Here is a 17,391-nt window from a genome sequence, read left to right as displayed (position 1 = left end):
ATCTTTTGCCTTGAGCCATTCAACATTTCTTTACGTCTTAAACTATGTGGCTTTATTAAAACATATTTTCAACCTCACACACATTCCAGCACTTACCGTAGTTTCTGCACGAAATGCATTTTGTAGTTATAATTAGTTATAGTTTCACTGTTACAAAAATGTATTAACTTAAATGCTTTCTTAAATTCCATTTAGATAAGATTTTAGTTAAAATATGAGTTACCATTTATGGATAACTTACTTTGAAGGCATGTTTGAATACATTTGTGTGTTAATGCAACACAATGCTCATCCATAGGCACACTGGGGGCAGCACGGGGAGGAAGATCCTGAGGTTTGTGGATAAAATAGCCAAGTCCAAGTACTTCCAGAAGGCCACGGAGAACGAGTACATCAAGAAGAAGATCGCAGAGGTCTCCAACATGCCTCTGATGCTCAGCGTGGAGGTTCTAGAACTCTCCGGGACCCTGGCCATCAACATCCCCCCACCTCCAACTGACAGAATATGGTAGGCTCTAATATAATAACATTTTGCCAGTTAACCCAAAACCATGGGTTATTATGTAATCTTTTTTTACATAATAATATGCCATCTTGAGAAAACGTGTGAAAGCATGATTTTGCTCACATGTTTTGCTCATGTCTCTGTCAACCAGAATGTTTTACTCTGCTCAGGACTCGAGTCCCATTATTTGATGATGCTGAAGTGCCTTTTAGCACTTGTTCCAGTCAATGAAACATTTTTATTTAGTTTAATTGTGTCTCTATGGTGCGGTTACTGTTGGTTTCGTTAATCCTTAAATCTAAGTAGCAATAGCTTATTGGACGTTATAGATTTTTTTTTAATTCCTTTGAAGAATTTGTTTGTTTTGTTATTGTCTCTCTCTCTCTCTCTCTCTCTCTCTCTCTCTCTCTCTCTCTCTTATTTCTTATTTTCTTTTTCTCTCTTCCAGGTACAGTTTCCGGGGCCCTCCCAGGCTGGACTTGCACGTGCGTCCTATGCTGGGAGAGCGTGAGGTCACCCTCACCCATGTCACCGAGTGGATCGAAAAGAAGCTGCAGTGTGAGTTCCAGGTGAGATTATCAGCGGGCCTGGTTCTCGTTCTGTCTTTGTGTCCTTTTGTCCCCTCACTCTTTCACATAGTGTTATGCAATAGCTTGATGGTAAAAAAAATAAGTGTCTTTTTTACTATTTAGTTGAAAGCAACAGTTATTTATTTTAAAATGTTTAGAATAAAAAGATATTATATAAAATGTTGTGATGGAGCAGGTAGGTTAGACATCTTTCTCAAGGATGCCTAGAGATATACTGCAGTGGGTATACATTGGGGCTCTAACCCAGAACCCCTAGAGACTATCCTGACCCACTATTCTCTGTTCTAAATTCAAATATATCTTGTGTATTTATCTTGCCCTCTAAACGCTCATTGCGTGCTTTACATCCTGTACAGAAAGTGTTTGTGATGCCCAACATGGACGACCTCTACCTGCCCCTGATGACCCCTGGCGTGGACAACCCCCCTCCTTGCCACCCCTCCCCCGCTCAGCACTCTTCGTCCCGCCAGTCCTCAGTGGATTCCCAGGAGTACATTTCTGAGTAGCAACGCCAACAGGGCGCAACTGGGCTCCACAAGGATCTATTCATGAGCTAACATAGGTTCCAGAATTTCATCTGAATCTAGGCATTCATTGCAAAGGAATGATGGAGCATCTGGAGTCCTTTCTCCTAGTCGATACGGACACATGGACATTTGGACAGTTGAACAGGTGGACGGACAGCTGGCACACTATGTGTAGCCCGTTCAACTGCGAGAGGGAAGTACGAGTGTTGTACGGTGTTGTAGTGCCCTCTATTGGCCGAGAACAGTAGCGCCGAACATGCATGACCCAAAGCACTGCGAGGGCTGTGATCATCTTTATACCATACATTTTTTAAATGTATTTAAAAAAAAAAAGACTGTGTGTGTCTTCATAGTTTATAGGAGTTTAAACATGTGAACTGGATGACCTCACTGATAATGGAAAGTGTATGCTCTGTTATTTTTGCTTGAATGTAATAACCCTTGGCTTGATGCATGTCATTTCTATGGACAGTGCCAATGCCTTGTCCTGCCCTGCTGTATCACAGACAAATAAAGAATGATGCATTCTTTCATGAGACATTGATTTTCATTCAATAGAAATGCCTGAACATCATAGAAGTTTTCCTCTACAAAATCATTTAATACCATTCACATTAATTAATAATCGTCAGTGTATGGCTGAACAACACATTTACAGTGACCATAATGTTAAACAGGTAAAACACTGTATTTATTGTTTCTGGGTCTGGGAGCCTGGCTTCCTTTAGGACTTTTCTGCCGTGACCGCTGGTGCCTTCAGCTCATTCTTCAGCGGACCCTGAACGTCACATGGGTAAAAAGGAAGTCAAGCAAAGGTTGGAACGGTTCGCGATCGCAGATGATCTTGTTTTAACAATAATGAAGAACAAAACCCATACAGACATGCAGACAGATCCAGACAGCATTGTGTAGTAATGGCAGAAGTATTTGCAGAAACTGCAAACACCATACAAGTAGTCACGCTCTTCACCTCATTACAGTCATGGACACCAACAACAACATTGAGCAACTCACCATGAATGCCCTCTTCTCCTGGGCGGTCTGGAAGCAGCCGTGACCGAACTTTGACGTGGTGTCGATAAACTTCAGATCGATGGTCTCCAGGGACTTGCGAGACGTGTGCACCAACAACGACTGTGAGGAGAAACAAAACAAGACTATAATCAGACCTATAGATTAGGTATAGCCACCAGAACACCCTCCATAGTCCTCGGTTTATAACATATATCAGGGTGAATGAAAACCGGTACTGCTATAATGATGATCTAGCACATCATATGACTCCCAACATGTTATGTGTGATTGCCAGGGGGTACTTGTGTGGTTGCCAGAGGTTATGATTGTTGGTTTCCAGGGGTGATGTGTGTGGTTGCTAGGTGGTACATGCGTGGTTACGAGAGGTCAGGCACGAGGACTTTAAGCATACAGAAATATAATAATTATGTCTTTTTTGTGTACGTAAAAATGTTCAACAAAATGAGGTGCTTAAAAACTATGGTAATTGTCTTCAGACAGGCTTGGAATCTTACTTAGTACAGTACTTTGGGTTGGGAACCACTGATCCACACTTTTCTATCTATTCCCTTGTAACTGTCTGACCAGTGGTGAAGCAGAGGCATGTACCTTTCTGAGTGTGAGGACTCTCTTCTTCGGTCCCACCACACAGCCCTTCAGCATGAGGAAGTCATTCTTCACCTCACCGTAGCGAACAAAACCGCCCTAAGAATGCACACAATCAATAAATCACCAAAACCAGCTACATAGATAGATAGTATAGATACATCTGTTATGATAATCATTACAGATGAGTTTTAGGGTAAGATAAGATTGTACTTTTACACTCCCATATGGTTCATTTGTCACAGCAGTACAGTAACAAGAATTTAAAGAGAAACAAAATTAAAGACAACACAATATCTATATTAATAAATAAAAAATATATATTTTTAATACACTTGAATTGATACTGTTTTGTAAATCTCCATCTGGAGTTATTTTTTTCAGGTAGCCTGTACCAGTGGGGTGATGGATTTCTGGCTGGCGTCATAGTTGGTGGAAGCGTTGTTATGGACCACCTTCCCCTCCTGGACATGGAGCCCCTGACCCACACGGTAGATCTGCACACAAACAGAAGAATGAGGACCTCTGAAGCTTTGCAGTGTATATATATTTAAATACAACCTAAATGATTAAACATGAAATGATAAAATGGTGGGCAGAAGAATATATTGACAGGAAGTCCAAATATCCACTAGCTACACATCCCCAATAAAACCTGACAGTTTGAGTTGCATAAATAAAATCACCTTTTTGTTTAACTCTGTGCGGTGGTGGTAGCCCTTCTGTCCAGCACGGGCAATGGTGTAGCTGACGCGGGCCGGATGCCAGGCCCCGATGCAGGCCACCTTCCTCAGGCCCTTGTGGGTCTTCCTGGGCAGCTTCTTGACATGCCAGCGGCTCGTCACACCTGGGGGTCAACCAGAGAACCAGACAGTTGGAGAGGATTTGTGTGTGTGTGTGTGTGTGTGTGTGTGTGTGTGTGCGTGTGTGTGTTTGTGTGTGTGCGTGTGCGTGTGCGTGTGTGTGTGTGTGTGTGTTCTTTTTAGAAAAGGCAATATTATACAAGGTTACCTGCTCACTAACTTAAGCACAGGAATACTAGACCCTGCACTATATATGAATTCTCTCTCAGACTTGGTTTACAAACAAACTGGCCAGCCGTACCCTTGAACCCGTGGCCTTTGGTGACTCCGATAACGTCGATCATCTCGTCCTGGCAGAAGACAGCAGAGACAGGCACCGCCTGCTCAAAGTGTTCCCTGGCCCAGTCCACCTTGGCCGCAATGTTCCCTCCATTCAGCTGCACCTCCATCATGTGGGCCTTCTTCTGCCTGAAGGGCAGCAGACGCATCTGAAAGGAGGAGGGAAGAGGAGAGAGGGAGAGAGAGAGAGATGGGGTGGATGGAGGTATAAAGATTGAGAGAGAGGAACATATGGATGGATGAATGCAGGAACAGAGAGAAGGGGGGGAAATTGAGGTATGGAGAGGTAGAGAGAGAAATGGAGGAGGGGAGGGATGGAAGTATGGTGAGATAGTGGGTGGTGGAGGTTTAGAGAGGAGGGGTGAGATGGAGGTACGGAGCGATGGAGTGGAGGGCATGAAGAGATGTAGAGAGAGAGAATGGAGTCAGAGAGACACTTAACATGAGCCATAGCCTATATCTGTTATCGTTAAAATTGTTGGGAATTTAACAGGAATTGAATTGTATGGAGGGGAATGCCGAACAAAGATAGGGATGGACTATTTACAAGGTTGACTTCACAACCTCGTGAAATGCTGAAATAAGTACAATTATTGTACAATGTAATAGAAGCAATTCTAATTCTTGCCCAACCCTATCTCTAAACATTTCTGTCATGTGAGTTGGACAGGACAGCAGTTTGAGTGAGCCTTCCACCCCCTTCCTGAGGGTTATATTTAAACTGTCATTTGAAATGCAACACTGGTCTGGCTCCTGCCAAGCTTCAAGACAGCAGAGTGTGTCACAGTCATTTTAGTTTCAAAAGAGGCAGCCAACAGATTAGCCATGGCAGACTGGCTGACATTATGGTCATGTGATCATGTCGGATAACGTATGATCTTCTACCTAGAGGTATTTGGTTGGGTACACTTGGCTGTCAATCAATTACTGGCTGTGCCAATAGGCCTTGATTGAGAAGTAGAGAGGGCAGGTCTTAAAACTGGAGTGGGGGATGCGTACCCTCCCTATCATAGATTAGAGATTATGGTAAGTGGACTGTTGGACATAGTAGTTTGTAAATGTGAACACTGTGTCATGGGTACCTGAGAATGGACGATCACCCTGATGACTGAACAGTATCTCTTCAATGATGCAAAATCCTTTTCAAGTTGCTTCTTTCCACTTTCATCTTGCCATTTCTTGCTGTACTTGGTAAAGGCCTTCTTTTTGCTCTTGTACCTACATCAGATAGGATAGGATTAGACAGATAGTGTCATGTATCGTGTCTATATAGCCTCAATAGGCCTTATTCACATATGGCCATCTTGGCGCCAAGATGGAGATATGGATGAATAAGGCCCTGTGGTGTAATTAAATCCAATACAGCCCATCAGACTATAAATTGATCAAAGTCCCCTAACCAGTTTTTGTAGAAGCGGCGCTTGCACTCATCACTGATATGCTCGGCAAAGACAGTCTTGAAGCTGCGCAGTCCGCGGATGGTGTCGATGTAGCCCACGATGCCCACCACCATGATAGGGGGGGTCTCCAGAATGGTGACTGCCTCTACCTCCTCACGCTTGGACTGCTCTGTTGTTGGAGGGAAGAGCACCAGGGGCCAATAGTTCAGCAAAATGCTCTCAATAAGGCCTGTTTGTATACAGTAAAGCTCAATTTGGTAAATCACGGTCTTTCGGATTGGATTATAGATCGAACAGGACAGCACTATGCTGCACTTCTCATCAAGACATACACAAACACATCTATGTAGTTCAAAATGTCCTGGAAAGGAATACACATGTTTTTTTTTTACTACATAAAGGATATAGAGTGGTGGTTTATGAAAGTGTGGGTCACTACTCGTGTGGGTGGTAGCCGGGTACCCATAGATTAAATAGATGATGACATGACGTAGGCCTACCCCAGCCAGTGGTACCTACTGAGGGCAGTGCGATGGACCTCCCGGAGGGTGTGGGTCATGCCGGCCTTGTAGGCCAGGAAGGCGGTGAGGTGGACAGGCTTGCTGGAGTCGTCCTTGGGCCAGGTGCGCACCTTTCCTCGTTGCTTCTTGCTCCGCTTGTGGGGCAGGAAGCCCATGTGCCCGTGGCGGGGGGCGTGGAATTTACGGTGAGACTGGAGAGGAAGAGCGACACCCCATGTGTGTGAGTGAGACGATGACTAGTCTCCATGGATACGGTCGACAATTACAATTGCACCCTAAAGAAACCGCAACATTCCCCAAACACTTGATGGAGAGATTTATACGTGTAAAAACAAGATTGTAGTATTGAATTTGAAAGAAGACTTTGATTGGAAGATCTTTAAAACCTTATTTAAACTATGACTCTTCAACAAGTCCTACATGGCTATAGTTTTAGCATATGGTATAACAGACGGTTTTTTTAAGAGCAGTGTCACAGCAGGTGTCAATGTGCAAATATATAATTTTTTCAAACTATTATACACTTTTGCCCAATCAAACTCCTCTTTCTATAATGTCCAGTGACATGTCATAAAATGGAGGACAAGCCATACACGTGTTGGTTTGTTCCACGGCAACATGATACTCTGCCATGTGTCTTCAGCTCTCTCAGAGACACGTTATGTAGCAGCAGAGACATTGAGCTTTTTCAAGCAGCACATACAATTACGTCCTTTATTTTTCTTATAATATTTCACAATCTGATAAGAAACGTAAAAAAAATGAAGCTGAAGGCTTAATATTTTTTAAGTGATCTGTTTAAAGCTACCAATGACAAATGACATTTATTTTACACAACTCTTAAAGCAAAATTTTTTAACATAAATCACAGCCCAACACATGCATAAATGAGACATAGAATCACACAAACCAATATATTAAAAGCTTTTAGATAACAAATTATTGTAAATAAAAAGACGAGAGTAGAGCACTGACCATGTCGGGTCGTCTGGACAGTCCCAAAGGGAGAGAGAGGGCGAAAGAGAGAGACAGGATCAAGTGTTGAAGTAAGAAATAGACTAAAAATGTTACAGTGTGAGAGCTTTAATTTGATTGGCTGGCTGGGTCTGGTTGAGGGGCCATATTACCTTTCAAACAAGGTCAGCCCTGCCAAGTGTGGAGACCAGAGTCACTGGGGGGGGGGGGGACATGGGGAGAAGAGGGAGAGAGGAGCTGGTCTTGCTGGTCATCTGGTTGGAGCAGTGTACAGGAACTATCCCTCCAAAATATCATTCTGTGTTAACAAAATACTGATCCATACATACAAATAAATACTCAATAACAGGGGTACCAATTTTTAATATAAGGTCTGATAAGAAAAAAGTATCAACATTGAACAACCAGATCTCCCCATTTCTAATTTCTCATGACTGACATCACATAACTTAATTTATTTCTAAATAGCAATGTGTAGGCATTTAACAATATTATTTAGTGTTCATAGCATTTGTATTTTTATTTCATGATTGCATACTGTCAATGACTCGATGTCAACAAGCAATCTTGTGAAACGTCAGCACCACCTGCTGGACTTACATTAATATATTTCCAAACCCGACCTTTTACCTTTAACCTGTATTTATAGAAAAGTCCAACGGATTTACAAAACAGCAAATAAATATCACCGGTAAGACTGTATGAATAAAAGTTGTAACACTTTCATAATCTCATTGTGATAATACAAATAAAAAAACATTTAACGTGTGTGCTGCTGACCTCTAAGCCGCCATATTCAACTGTCTGCGCATGCGTCATGTATTAAGGACCGAAGACTAGGTCGAATTTAAGGATCTTTCTTGTTTCGTTTCTAAAATCAGGCACAATGCCTGATGATTTCGACAAAGATGTTTACCCAGTGCCTCCACGTCGGACGCCAGCTGATAATAAACAGACCAGCCTGCCAAGTCCAGCAGTGATCGCGTCCAAACTGTTCTATTATTCGGTGGATCTCCCTGTCACCAAATTTAGAGGTTGGTGGAGTCAAACTTGTAATCATTATCTAATGTTGTTCGCTGCTTATTAGCGCTTCTGAGATTGTACATTCTAACACAATAGACGATTAGGCTACATGACGATCTGTTTGATTTTGGAAATGGCAATGACAAAGTATTCATATGTTTAGTTGATGCGTCTTGCAGTGCTAAACTTGAGCTAACGATGTTAGCAGACTAGATGCTTTTTGTGTGTAATGTGACCTCTATAACACGTGTATACACCAAATTCTTTAAAATATGTTCTGATAATTGATGGTACTGTCCCTTCTCCAGAATGTATTGATAGCATCCAGTCTGGCAACAAGTCGGTCTATTACCACCAGAGGTTCCGCCGTGTCCCTGATCTGACTGAGTGCGAGGAGGGCGACTACGTTTGCTACTATGAAGCCGAGATGCAGTGGAGGAGAGACTAGTAAGTAGCTCAGTCTCATCCTTTGGTACCGCCAACTGCTGATTGGGCCACCCAATGAAATTACCAGTTTACCTAGTGTAATCATATACCTGTTCTCGATTTTAGCGCCTTGTGTTTGATGACCGTTCTTGATCGGTTTGCTAACTCCTTTAAATTTATATAACACGTTTTAGGGATGTACTCAATACCAGTTGAAAAATGTAATGTTCACCATGTCCATATTGATGCTTAAAGTCAAATTATCCAACCGATATTTTCTTTGATATACATTATATTTCTTGACATTATATTTTGATATCATGTCTCCTTTTCACCACTCTGTACCTTTTCCCTCTCTCTCCTCTTCTATCGCTTTCACCTTACAACAGTAAAGTGGACCAGGAGATTGTGCGTATCCTCCAGGAGCGCATGAGGGCTTGCACGCAGAGGGAGGGGGACAGCTACCACCAGAACTGTTCAAAGGAGCTGCAGAATTACAATGATGCCACGAAGGCCTTCCTGTCTCGCTGTAAGTAAAGTTATGTTGAGGGATTATCTGTTACGTTGTTATTCTAGTGTTGTATGGGGCTAGAACTCGTGAATGCTACCTTAAATCTGTTTCCTCCGTACCTCAGTCTTTTTAGGCATATGATTTTGTGAGTTTCTAAATGTTTTCTAGTTTGTTATTTGAACACTTGGCCAGGGCTCCCTCAAAAATATAAAATAATTAAATATCCAAGTAGGATGGTATGGCACACGTTCTGTCCCAAAGCATGTTCCATGGAGGTATGATTCAGATGTTGGAATTTAGATCTGATTCCAGGTTGCTGGAATCCAGATCTACAATGAGGACATGCACTCCACCAGTAACCACCTAAATAGATGTATTTTTGGCTTGTTGTGATATTTTAAAGGTCCCATGACATGCCACCAGGTGTGGTGACATGCTTGGTGGTACCTCAGGCCAGACCATTGGTTAGTTTCAGCATGGATTCGGTTGCCCTCGACAGCTGAGTTGGTATTGGAAAAAACTAACAGAAAGTGGGCTCACAGGTTCCAGTATGGCTGTGAAAAGGCCCCTTTGAGCAATAGTGTAGACAAATTAACCATGTATAATATATCATGAAAAAACGATGGTCTGACTTTGTCTTCAAGAAACACATACAAAGAAATGTACATGGAGGAAAATACATCTCCATATCTACTTGTATCAGTATGTCACTGTATGTGCAAGGTGCTGTCTAGCTCAAGTTGTTAAGCATGGCATTAACACTGCCAGCATTCAATTCCGACTGGCCAAAACTGCTAAGAATTGATCTACGTTCTTCATTGTAAGACCCTTTGGATGAACGTGTCCACCAAATGTCATAACTATTATCAGCAACTATTATCAGCAAAGCGATTTATGCAATGAATTCAGATGCATTTAATTAGCAGCAGGAAGCAATCTTACCCATGGATGCCTACAGGTAAACCCAGCTAAAGACATTTGGCACCCCAGGCAATAAACAATTTCCCCCCGTCCCCCCAAATAGTCATTGTCAGCACCACCCCTGAAATATACATTTCTTATCTTTTATTTCTTATGTGTGTCATTGCTAGAGCTACAGCGATGCATATCTTTAAATGTATATTAATGTTATTCTGCCATTTTGCAGATGGAGATCTGGGAGCATACGCCAGTGGAAGGAAGTGTCTAATGAAGCAGAAGGAGAGGATGATGGACGCTCAGAAAGCTTAAAACCTATAACTGTATTCAGTCTTGACCCGTGTGATAATTGTAAAATAAACTTTATGGGATCTATTTATGTAGCCATGATTTTCACTCTATTCATCTTTCCATGAAATATCATGTTTGGAAGCGTTGGAAGACTTTCCAGTCTGCCCTAAAATAGGCTTCATCATAGAGATCGATAGTAGTGGTGAAACAGGTGTAGCTCATCAAGTTAATTATGGGTCTCTAAGCATGCTATTTAACAATTATTCGCCAAAGGCGAAGTGAATAGTTGCCCCACTATTCACGGAGCCTGAGGTGAATAATTGTTTTAGTGTATATTATACGTGAACACTCAAAATAAACAAGATAACTTTTTGCCTTGATTTGTTTTTATTAGCGAGACGACAGTCATGCGCGCTCCCACAATATCCCGAGTTTGAGATCTCAATCATGGGATATTGCCCAATATCCTGAGATAGGGAACCAATGAAATTGCGCCATCATACGAGGTTCACGTGTAGCATATACTAATGCCCATTACATCAAGCTCAAATATTTCTTCGGCGATAAGCAGTTCCCATGGATCCCAGTGTCAGACAACCAGTTCATAATACTGCAAACGCAAGGGCTTTTATCATTTGGCCATAGGCTCAATCACCTGTTACCTTTCAGTGATACTGACTTGACATTAATTTGTCTGAGAATACACTAATCAATACTCTTTACATAACACCTATGATTAAGACCTATTGTTGCCAGGTGTGACCAATTATTTGCTTCAATGGTTTAAGTAATAGAATTTTAACAGTGGTACAAATATGCTGGTAGTGTGCCCATATGTGTAATTGAACTTAAGTCTAGAGCTGGTACTGATGTTCAGAATTGAACATGTTAAGTCAGTCCGATGTTGAACCCACCAAGTTGTGTTGCAGTCACTAGCTCCTAACTGGTGCCCAGTACATTAGTATTTAACATCAACATTCCAATGAATGGCCACAGGTCTGCCTCACTCTAGCCATTGGTGCCTCACCTAAAATATAGCGTGACTTAATTCTGTACATTAAGAGGGCAATATGCAGTAGCTTGGTGTACTTGACAGGGACTAGGCAAAGTTGTGCTGAAATTGCCAGTAGTATATGCAGATTAGGTATATAACTAAATGTTCCAACATTGAACTGAAAACTAGATAAGTCTGTGACTTCAACTCAAGATTGCTGCTTTAGCTGTATATTATGGCAGATAGAATTAAGCAAGCTGCAGTAATATTTACACCTCAAGACATGGGTAACCGATTAAAATGCAAGTATTTCCAGTAGCACCTCGATTTAATGCAACACTAATTCAAATAATGCACCACAGACTGAATGCTTTTGAGTGGTGTTCAAGTTTTATTCAACAAAGCCACTGTACAAAAGCACTTAGGAGGTGGCAGGTGGTACAGGTGCCTGGTTCCTCTGCACGGCAACCCTGGTGTGAGTCTTGGCCAGATGGTCAGTGAACTCCTGCAAACAGACAACACGATTAGCATCTTCTTTACCACAAGCATTTAACATAAATAGATGACAAACTATCTGGGTAGGGTACGGACCTGGTAGGGTGACTTGGTGAAGACCGTCTCCTTCCAGAGATCAGGGGTCAGGTAGCTGTAAGTCTTTGAGATGGCGTCAAAGGTAGCCTTGGCTGAAAACGATAAAAAGATAAACGGTAAAAAGTATTAGTGCAGCCGTTGGCAAAGGGAGGTTTGGCCACACTTCAGTTTGGCCTAACAGAATGTAGAGCACCCAACAGGGGAACAGAAGACACCATCGAGAGGTCCTTCTGCCGTGCACTTATAATGCTCATTACTCTCTCTCCATTTTAAGACAGATTTGTCACAGCAAAGGCAAATCTGGGCAGAGCAAGGAGAAGCAAATATTCCAGCGCATAATCAACCTCTAACAAACACAACAGGACTCTTACCGAAGTTGCCAAGGGTGGCAGTGCAGCCTCTGGCAGAGGTGTAGCAATCGTCAATACCAGCCATCATGAGCAGCTTCTTGGGCACGGGGGCCGACACAATGCCGGTACCACGGGGTGCAGGGATCAGACGCACCAGGACGGAGCCACAGCGACCAGTCACCTTGCAGGGCACGGTGTGGGGCTTGCCGATCTTGTTACCCCAGTAACCTCTCCTGACTGGCACTATGGACAGCTTGGCCAGGATGATGGCACCACGGATGGCGGTGGCCACCTCCTTGGAGCACTTCACACCCAGACCCACATGGCCGTTGTAGTCACCAATGGCAACAAAGGCCTTGAACCTTGTACGCTGACCAGCCCTTGTCTGCTTCTGGACAGGCATGATCTTGAGCACCTCGTCCTTCAGCGCAGACCCCAAGAAGAAGTCGATGATCTCAGACTCCTGAAACACAAAGACAACAATTTAATTGAGTCAATTTATCCAGGGCAAACGCATTGCAATTTAACATCACTGGCAATGGTGAACTGGTCAATAGGGCAGCATGCGATAGTGCATAACCAGCAGACAATCTTTTTCTGTTCCAATTCATAGCATTATCTTAACATTTCTTAAGTTTAGATCAATACGATTTAGAGACATCAAATTACCTTGATAGGCAGGGAGTAGAGATAGATCTCCTCAAGGGACTTGATCTTCAAGTCCTTAACAAGGCGTCCCAGCTTGGTGACGGGCACCCACTGAAACAAAACAACAAGTTAACGACGCATTTGGGTCTTGTTTAGTACTGGCATCAGTAGAAGACAGCAAATTGACAATACGCAAAGTTAACATAGTGGGGCTTACCTCCTTGTCCTCGGACTTTCCGCCTCTAGCTCCACGGCCCCTGCCGCGGCCTCTACCACGACCACGACCGCGTCCGCGGCCACGGTCGCCTCCACCAAAACCTCCGCGAAAACCTCCTCTACCACCGGCGTCGTCCGCCATTTGCTGATGAAGGATTAAACATCAGATTAGAAAAAATGAGCATCCCAATTATTTACAGGAAACAAGCGCTAGAAAGCAATCAACATTGCCACCAGAACAATAGTCAATAGATATTTATTTTTCATATCCCGGTAAGTAAATATATCAATATATATAATATTAAACATTTCAGTGGACGATTTATATGTAAATCACTATATTAGACACCAAGATGAAAGAGATTATTGTAGATTTTAGCAGGCATTCAATGTGCGGTACACTTACGTGATCTGTATAACAGGAAGAAGAATGTGGGGTAGTTCCGCTCTGTATTTATACGAGTTGTTCTCGCGATAGTTTAGGGAAGCGGCGCCACTGTTGGTAAAGACAACTGCTGGAAAATATAACTTACGTTCAAAGTAATCTTCATATCGATATAAAAAAAATAGAATCAAGAACTACAAAAAGTACGGAAGCGTAATGCATTCACTGGGTAAAATCTATTCTGCTCTTGTTTTCTGAATTAACGACCTAATTCTCTCAGAGAAAGGTTTTATGTCAAATTAATTCTGCCCTATTTTCCAGAATTAATGACATAGGCCTACCGCAAAATCGTGCAAGAAACTCACCTTTATGGAGTACGGTTGCCTCGGCTGATCAGCTGATCAGCCTAACCCTCCACAGGGGATTTTAAGTACGGGGTCGCTACGATATTATTTAACATGCCAAATTATGTAATCGAACTTTTTTGCTTGATCTCATGTAACAGAAAAGCTTGCTTTTCAGATGCATCATCATTTTTTTTAAATAATTTTTGCTTGTATGAAGTCGAGCTCTTGAGATTTTCTCGTTATTTCATTTTTTTCTCAATGAAAACCTTTCTCCGAAGTCTGAGATAATTAACTTGTTAATTCAGAAAGACCAGAGCAGAATATATTTATCTTAAGCGAATGCATTATGCTTCCGTAAAAAAGACTGATAAATTACTGTTTTTATATAGATAAATAAGGACATTATGATATATTATTATTTTATTATTTTATATTAAAAAAACATATCAACATTGGAATTCATCATTATCATCATTTCTATCTTCAAAAACACTGCACTTTTAAAGCTGCACTGTGCAAAAATAAAATGGTCAATAATGAAACCAGTTCTATAGGTCCCCTGAGGTGACATTGGAAAAATTGTATATAGCATGACCATGTGTTAGTTGCAAGTGGACACCAAATAAATCAGCTATCAACATGTTTTTGGTAAAACAAATCATACAAGATACCTACCAAATGCCACATTACACACCAAATAAAAAACTAACTCCTTATCATTGACATAGACAAAAAGCCGGACCCTTGATTTTCCCCAGTCAAGATATTAAACTCTGATTTTAAAATGTGAAGCAAGATGTCAAATGCAATACATGATAGGAAGCATACCCATGTATTTTACCATCTTCGAATGGGCATGCAGTGTACATTGCAGATTATACATGTAATGAAACAGGCATTAACAATTGGCTGTTCAGGAAAGACCATCTAAAAATTCTGTAAACCACAGTATTTTTTAATACTTTTCTTTACATCATCAAACATGTAGCTTATTCACTCACACACACACAAAACCCAAAGGTGAACCCTCCTCCTAATCATGAGCCACTGGCACTGGCGCCGCCGCTGGTCTCCCCCTGGTCCTCCTCCGCCTCCTCCTCCACCTCCTCCTCCACCTCCTCTTCCTGCAGGTCGTCCATGACCTCCAGGCTCTCGCAGATCAGGCCGATCTGCCTCTTCATGTGAGCCATGGTGCTCTGCATGCGCCGCATTTTCCGCTGCAGGGCAGCGGCGATGGCCCGGTGGTTCCTCTGCCTCAAAGCGTACTCCTGCCTCAGCTGCCGGTAGCAGTTGTGCTGGGCCTGCGTACGGTGGGACAGCACAACGCCGCAGCCCATATGGCAGGGCTGCCGCCAGTGTTCGCAGTGGCGCGCGTGTGTGTCCAGGTCACGGCGGAGGAGCTGGGCACGGCAGCCCTGGTACGGGCAGGGGATGAGCTCGTAGGCGCAGCTCATGCTGTGGCAATACTGTTCCGCGAGGGGGAACGTCGCTGAGCAGCCGCGGATCTCATTCCTACACTGGATGGGGACCAAGCACAGAACGTGTTGAGGGAAACTTATATATATACTTAATGCTAGGGAAGAATTGAGTATATGTTTTGTGAAAGCATGGCCGTTCATACAGCTAACATAAGATAGAGTTCGACATGGTCATTCCAGAGCATTCAATTCCCTACATAATGCAAAAAAGTATTTCAACAGAATGTTAAATAAAAAGTTACAAACAAATTTCCTGTGACAAGAATGTCTCATAATTTCATGGTGTCTCAGTGTTGATACAGTTTATTTTGAGTTTTGAAAATCGACATTATCTGAAGATAGTAAGTTGTTGTCCCTCCTTTATGTACTCTTACCTTAATCTTCATCCGGCCAATCGACCTGCTGAGCTTGAACATGACAAAGATGACACTCTGGTTGACAGCCTTTCTGCAGCACGGGCATGTCTCCTGCCTAGAGAGGAATCACTTTCGGTCAACACTGTTCTGCAACTTGTTCCTACTATTGTTTAGTAATTTAGCCGACAATCAAGGGCGACTTACATCATTAATAAGCATTGTAGGGTTAAGGCCTCTTGCTCAGGGAGGCCTACATCAGGTAGGCATGTAAACAACTGCAACGGACATTCGGGTTGGAACCCAGAAACTTTGGGCTGAGAGTCCAACACCCCAACCACTGCACTATCTCTGCCCCAGAAAGTGTGTAATGTGAATGATGTTATAATCCCTAATGTTCAGTAAGGTCTGTACCTCTTCAGCCATTGCAAAATGCATCTCTTGCAGAAGATGTGATGGCACGTGGCTCTCACAGGGCACCGTAGGACCCCCTGGCAGATGGTGCAAATGAGGTCGTAGTCCGGCGTGTCCACGAACAGCTCCACATCGTAACCCCCGCTCTGCGGTGACGCCTCTGAATCCGCCTGGAGACATGGGGTGACCAATCACAATGACGTACACACATTTATTCAGAGTTGCGAGAAAAGTTTCATTATGAATGTAATATGTTATAAAACATACATTTCAAAACATGGATATAACATACGTTATGATTTCTATCATTTCTAATTATGTATTAGTGTGTTTTTATTCAAGGTTGGATTGATCGCTAGTTTCCAGTTTATGGAAACTACAACTACTACTACTTATATGATACACAAATGCCCCTAACCTGTAACTTATCAGCGTGTCATTGTTAAGGCAAATGGGACCAACTACAATTGTCCTTCTGGAAACAAAAACCATGAGATCAGATAATGTAATAAGAAAAGTAAATTATATTTATTAACACCTACATAATAACGTACACAAAATGGAAATTGAAAATATAATAAGCCATTACTTATTATTTTTACTTACTAATTTTAAACAGAGACGAAAGTCAGCGGATGACTACACATTTAACAAAATAAACTATCAGTGCTCAACATAACATACAATATAAACATTTACATTTTGTCAATGTCATTCGAATCCTAAATAACTTTTTTCAATGAAGCCAAAACTTACCATAACAACCTTCACTTCTGATCAGCCTCTTTCCATTCCTGTGTAGGGCTACTCCATATCGCTCGAAGTCATGTCACACAAGCTACACACCCACATTATCAATAGAACACATACATGAACCTTCCTCACAACGCATGAAGTCAGGGAACATGCGCGTTAACATATGCATATCTACCAATATATCTAAACCACGGAGGAGATAATTGTTTTCCATGTGAGGCCTGGGCCTTCTGTCTTGTTCTAGCATGGTGAACGCCAATCATGTTGGAAAATGACAGTTTTTTGTCACGGCGAACCATTTCTCTAGCGACATCCATTGCTCTGAATAGATGTTTTGAACGTCAAAACAAAACAGGCACGTAATAATTTAGAGAGGACAATATATTATAAGTCACTCACGTTAAGAAATC

The 17,391-nt window shown here is 42.2% G+C and overlaps 5 protein-coding genes across 5 annotated transcripts in view; 2 read left to right on the top strand and 3 right to left on the bottom strand.

The window, feature by feature from the left end:
- Positions 1–1,601, top strand: part of LOC311418783 (testis-expressed protein 2-like) — a gene marked incomplete at both ends in the record, with an annotated part of 10,099 nt that extends 8,498 nt beyond the window's left edge. Inside the window, 3 exons of the mRNA XM_084488933.1 lie at positions 299–508; positions 954–1,074; positions 1,452–1,601. Coding sequence (XP_084345059.1) covers positions 299–508; positions 954–1,074; positions 1,452–1,601 — 481 coding nt within the window. The remainder of the gene's footprint in view (positions 1–298; positions 509–953; positions 1,075–1,451) is intronic.
- A 597-nt stretch (positions 1,602–2,198) lies between these two features.
- LOC311384216 (large ribosomal subunit protein uL3-like) lies at positions 2,199–7,346 on the bottom strand. The gene is made up of 10 exons (XM_084488642.1): positions 7,281–7,346; positions 6,304–6,496; positions 5,785–5,953; positions 5,467–5,602; positions 4,347–4,533; positions 3,929–4,089; positions 3,638–3,739; positions 3,246–3,341; positions 2,637–2,756; positions 2,199–2,400 (listed from the first exon to the last, which is right to left on the bottom strand). The coding sequence occupies exons 1-10, from the start codon at positions 7,281–7,283 to the stop codon at positions 2,347–2,349; spliced, it is 1,221 nt and encodes a 406-aa protein (XP_084344768.1). The 5' UTR covers positions 7,284–7,346; the 3' UTR covers positions 2,199–2,346.
- A 748-nt stretch (positions 7,347–8,094) lies between these two features.
- On the top strand, positions 8,095–10,821 carry ndufb10 (NADH:ubiquinone oxidoreductase subunit B10). The gene is made up of 4 exons (XM_084488864.1): positions 8,095–8,314; positions 8,612–8,750; positions 9,119–9,258; positions 10,388–10,821. The coding sequence occupies exons 1-4, from the start codon at positions 8,167–8,169 to the stop codon at positions 10,468–10,470; spliced, it is 510 nt and encodes a 169-aa protein (XP_084344990.1). The 5' UTR covers positions 8,095–8,166; the 3' UTR covers positions 10,471–10,821.
- A 990-nt stretch (positions 10,822–11,811) lies between these two features.
- rps2 (ribosomal protein S2) lies at positions 11,812–13,415 on the bottom strand. The gene is made up of 5 exons (XM_084488819.1): positions 13,250–13,415; positions 13,054–13,143; positions 12,406–12,847; positions 12,035–12,126; positions 11,812–11,948 (listed from the first exon to the last, which is right to left on the bottom strand). The coding sequence occupies exons 1-5, from the start codon at positions 13,388–13,390 to the stop codon at positions 11,865–11,867; spliced, it is 849 nt and encodes a 282-aa protein (XP_084344945.1). The 5' UTR covers positions 13,391–13,415; the 3' UTR covers positions 11,812–11,864.
- A 1,602-nt stretch (positions 13,416–15,017) lies between these two features.
- On the bottom strand, positions 15,018–17,298 carry LOC311382715 (RING finger protein 151-like; the record flags this gene model as incomplete). Its single annotated transcript, XM_084488534.1, has 4 exons — positions 15,018–15,497; positions 15,833–15,929; positions 16,226–16,395; positions 17,278–17,298. 4 exons carry the CDS (start codon positions 17,296–17,298, stop codon positions 15,018–15,020), a joined length of 768 nt encoding a protein of 255 aa, XP_084344660.1.
- Between the last annotated feature and the right edge of the window lie 93 nt (positions 17,299–17,391).

Source organism: Micromesistius poutassou (genome assembly GCF_964030765.1).
Source record: "Micromesistius poutassou genome assembly, chromosome: 1".
NCBI classification, from domain to species: domain Eukaryota; kingdom Metazoa; phylum Chordata; class Actinopteri; order Gadiformes; family Gadidae; genus Micromesistius; species Micromesistius poutassou.
The sequence above is the reverse complement of the archived record's forward strand: the minus strand, read 5'-3'. Positions and strand labels throughout refer to the sequence as shown.

Bases quoted from the DNA above. Each gene is read 5' to 3' on its own strand.
- LOC311384216 (XM_084488642.1), bottom strand. The intron at 5,954-6,303 runs GTAGGTACCACT...CTCCAACAACAG, and splicing joins GGTCCATCGCACTGCCCTCA to AGCAGTCCAAGCGTGAGGAG. The intron at 3,740-3,928 runs GTGATTTTATTT...GTTTGTGTGCAG, and splicing joins GCACAGAGTTAAACAAAAAG to ATCTACCGTGTGGGTCAGGG.
- ndufb10 (XM_084488864.1), top strand. From the start codon at position 8,167: ATGCCTGATGATTTCGACAAAGATGTTTACCCAGTGCCTCCACGTCGG. The intron at 8,315-8,611 runs GTTGGTGGAGTC...TCCCTTCTCCAG, and splicing joins CCCTGTCACCAAATTTAGAG to AATGTATTGATAGCATCCAG. The intron at 9,259-10,387 runs GTAAGTAAAGTT...GCCATTTTGCAG, and splicing joins GAAGGCCTTCCTGTCTCGCT to ATGGAGATCTGGGAGCATAC.
- rps2 (XM_084488819.1), bottom strand. From the start codon at position 13,390: ATGGCGGACGACGCCGGTGGTAGAGGAGGTTTTCGCGGAGGTTTTGGT. The intron at 12,127-12,405 runs GTAAGAGTCCTG...TATCGTTTTCAG, and splicing joins TGCCACCCTTGGCAACTTCG to CCAAGGCTACCTTTGACGCC. The intron at 11,949-12,034 runs GTCCGTACCCTA...GTCTGTTTGCAG, and splicing joins TCACCAAGTCACCCTACCAG to GAGTTCACTGACCATCTGGC.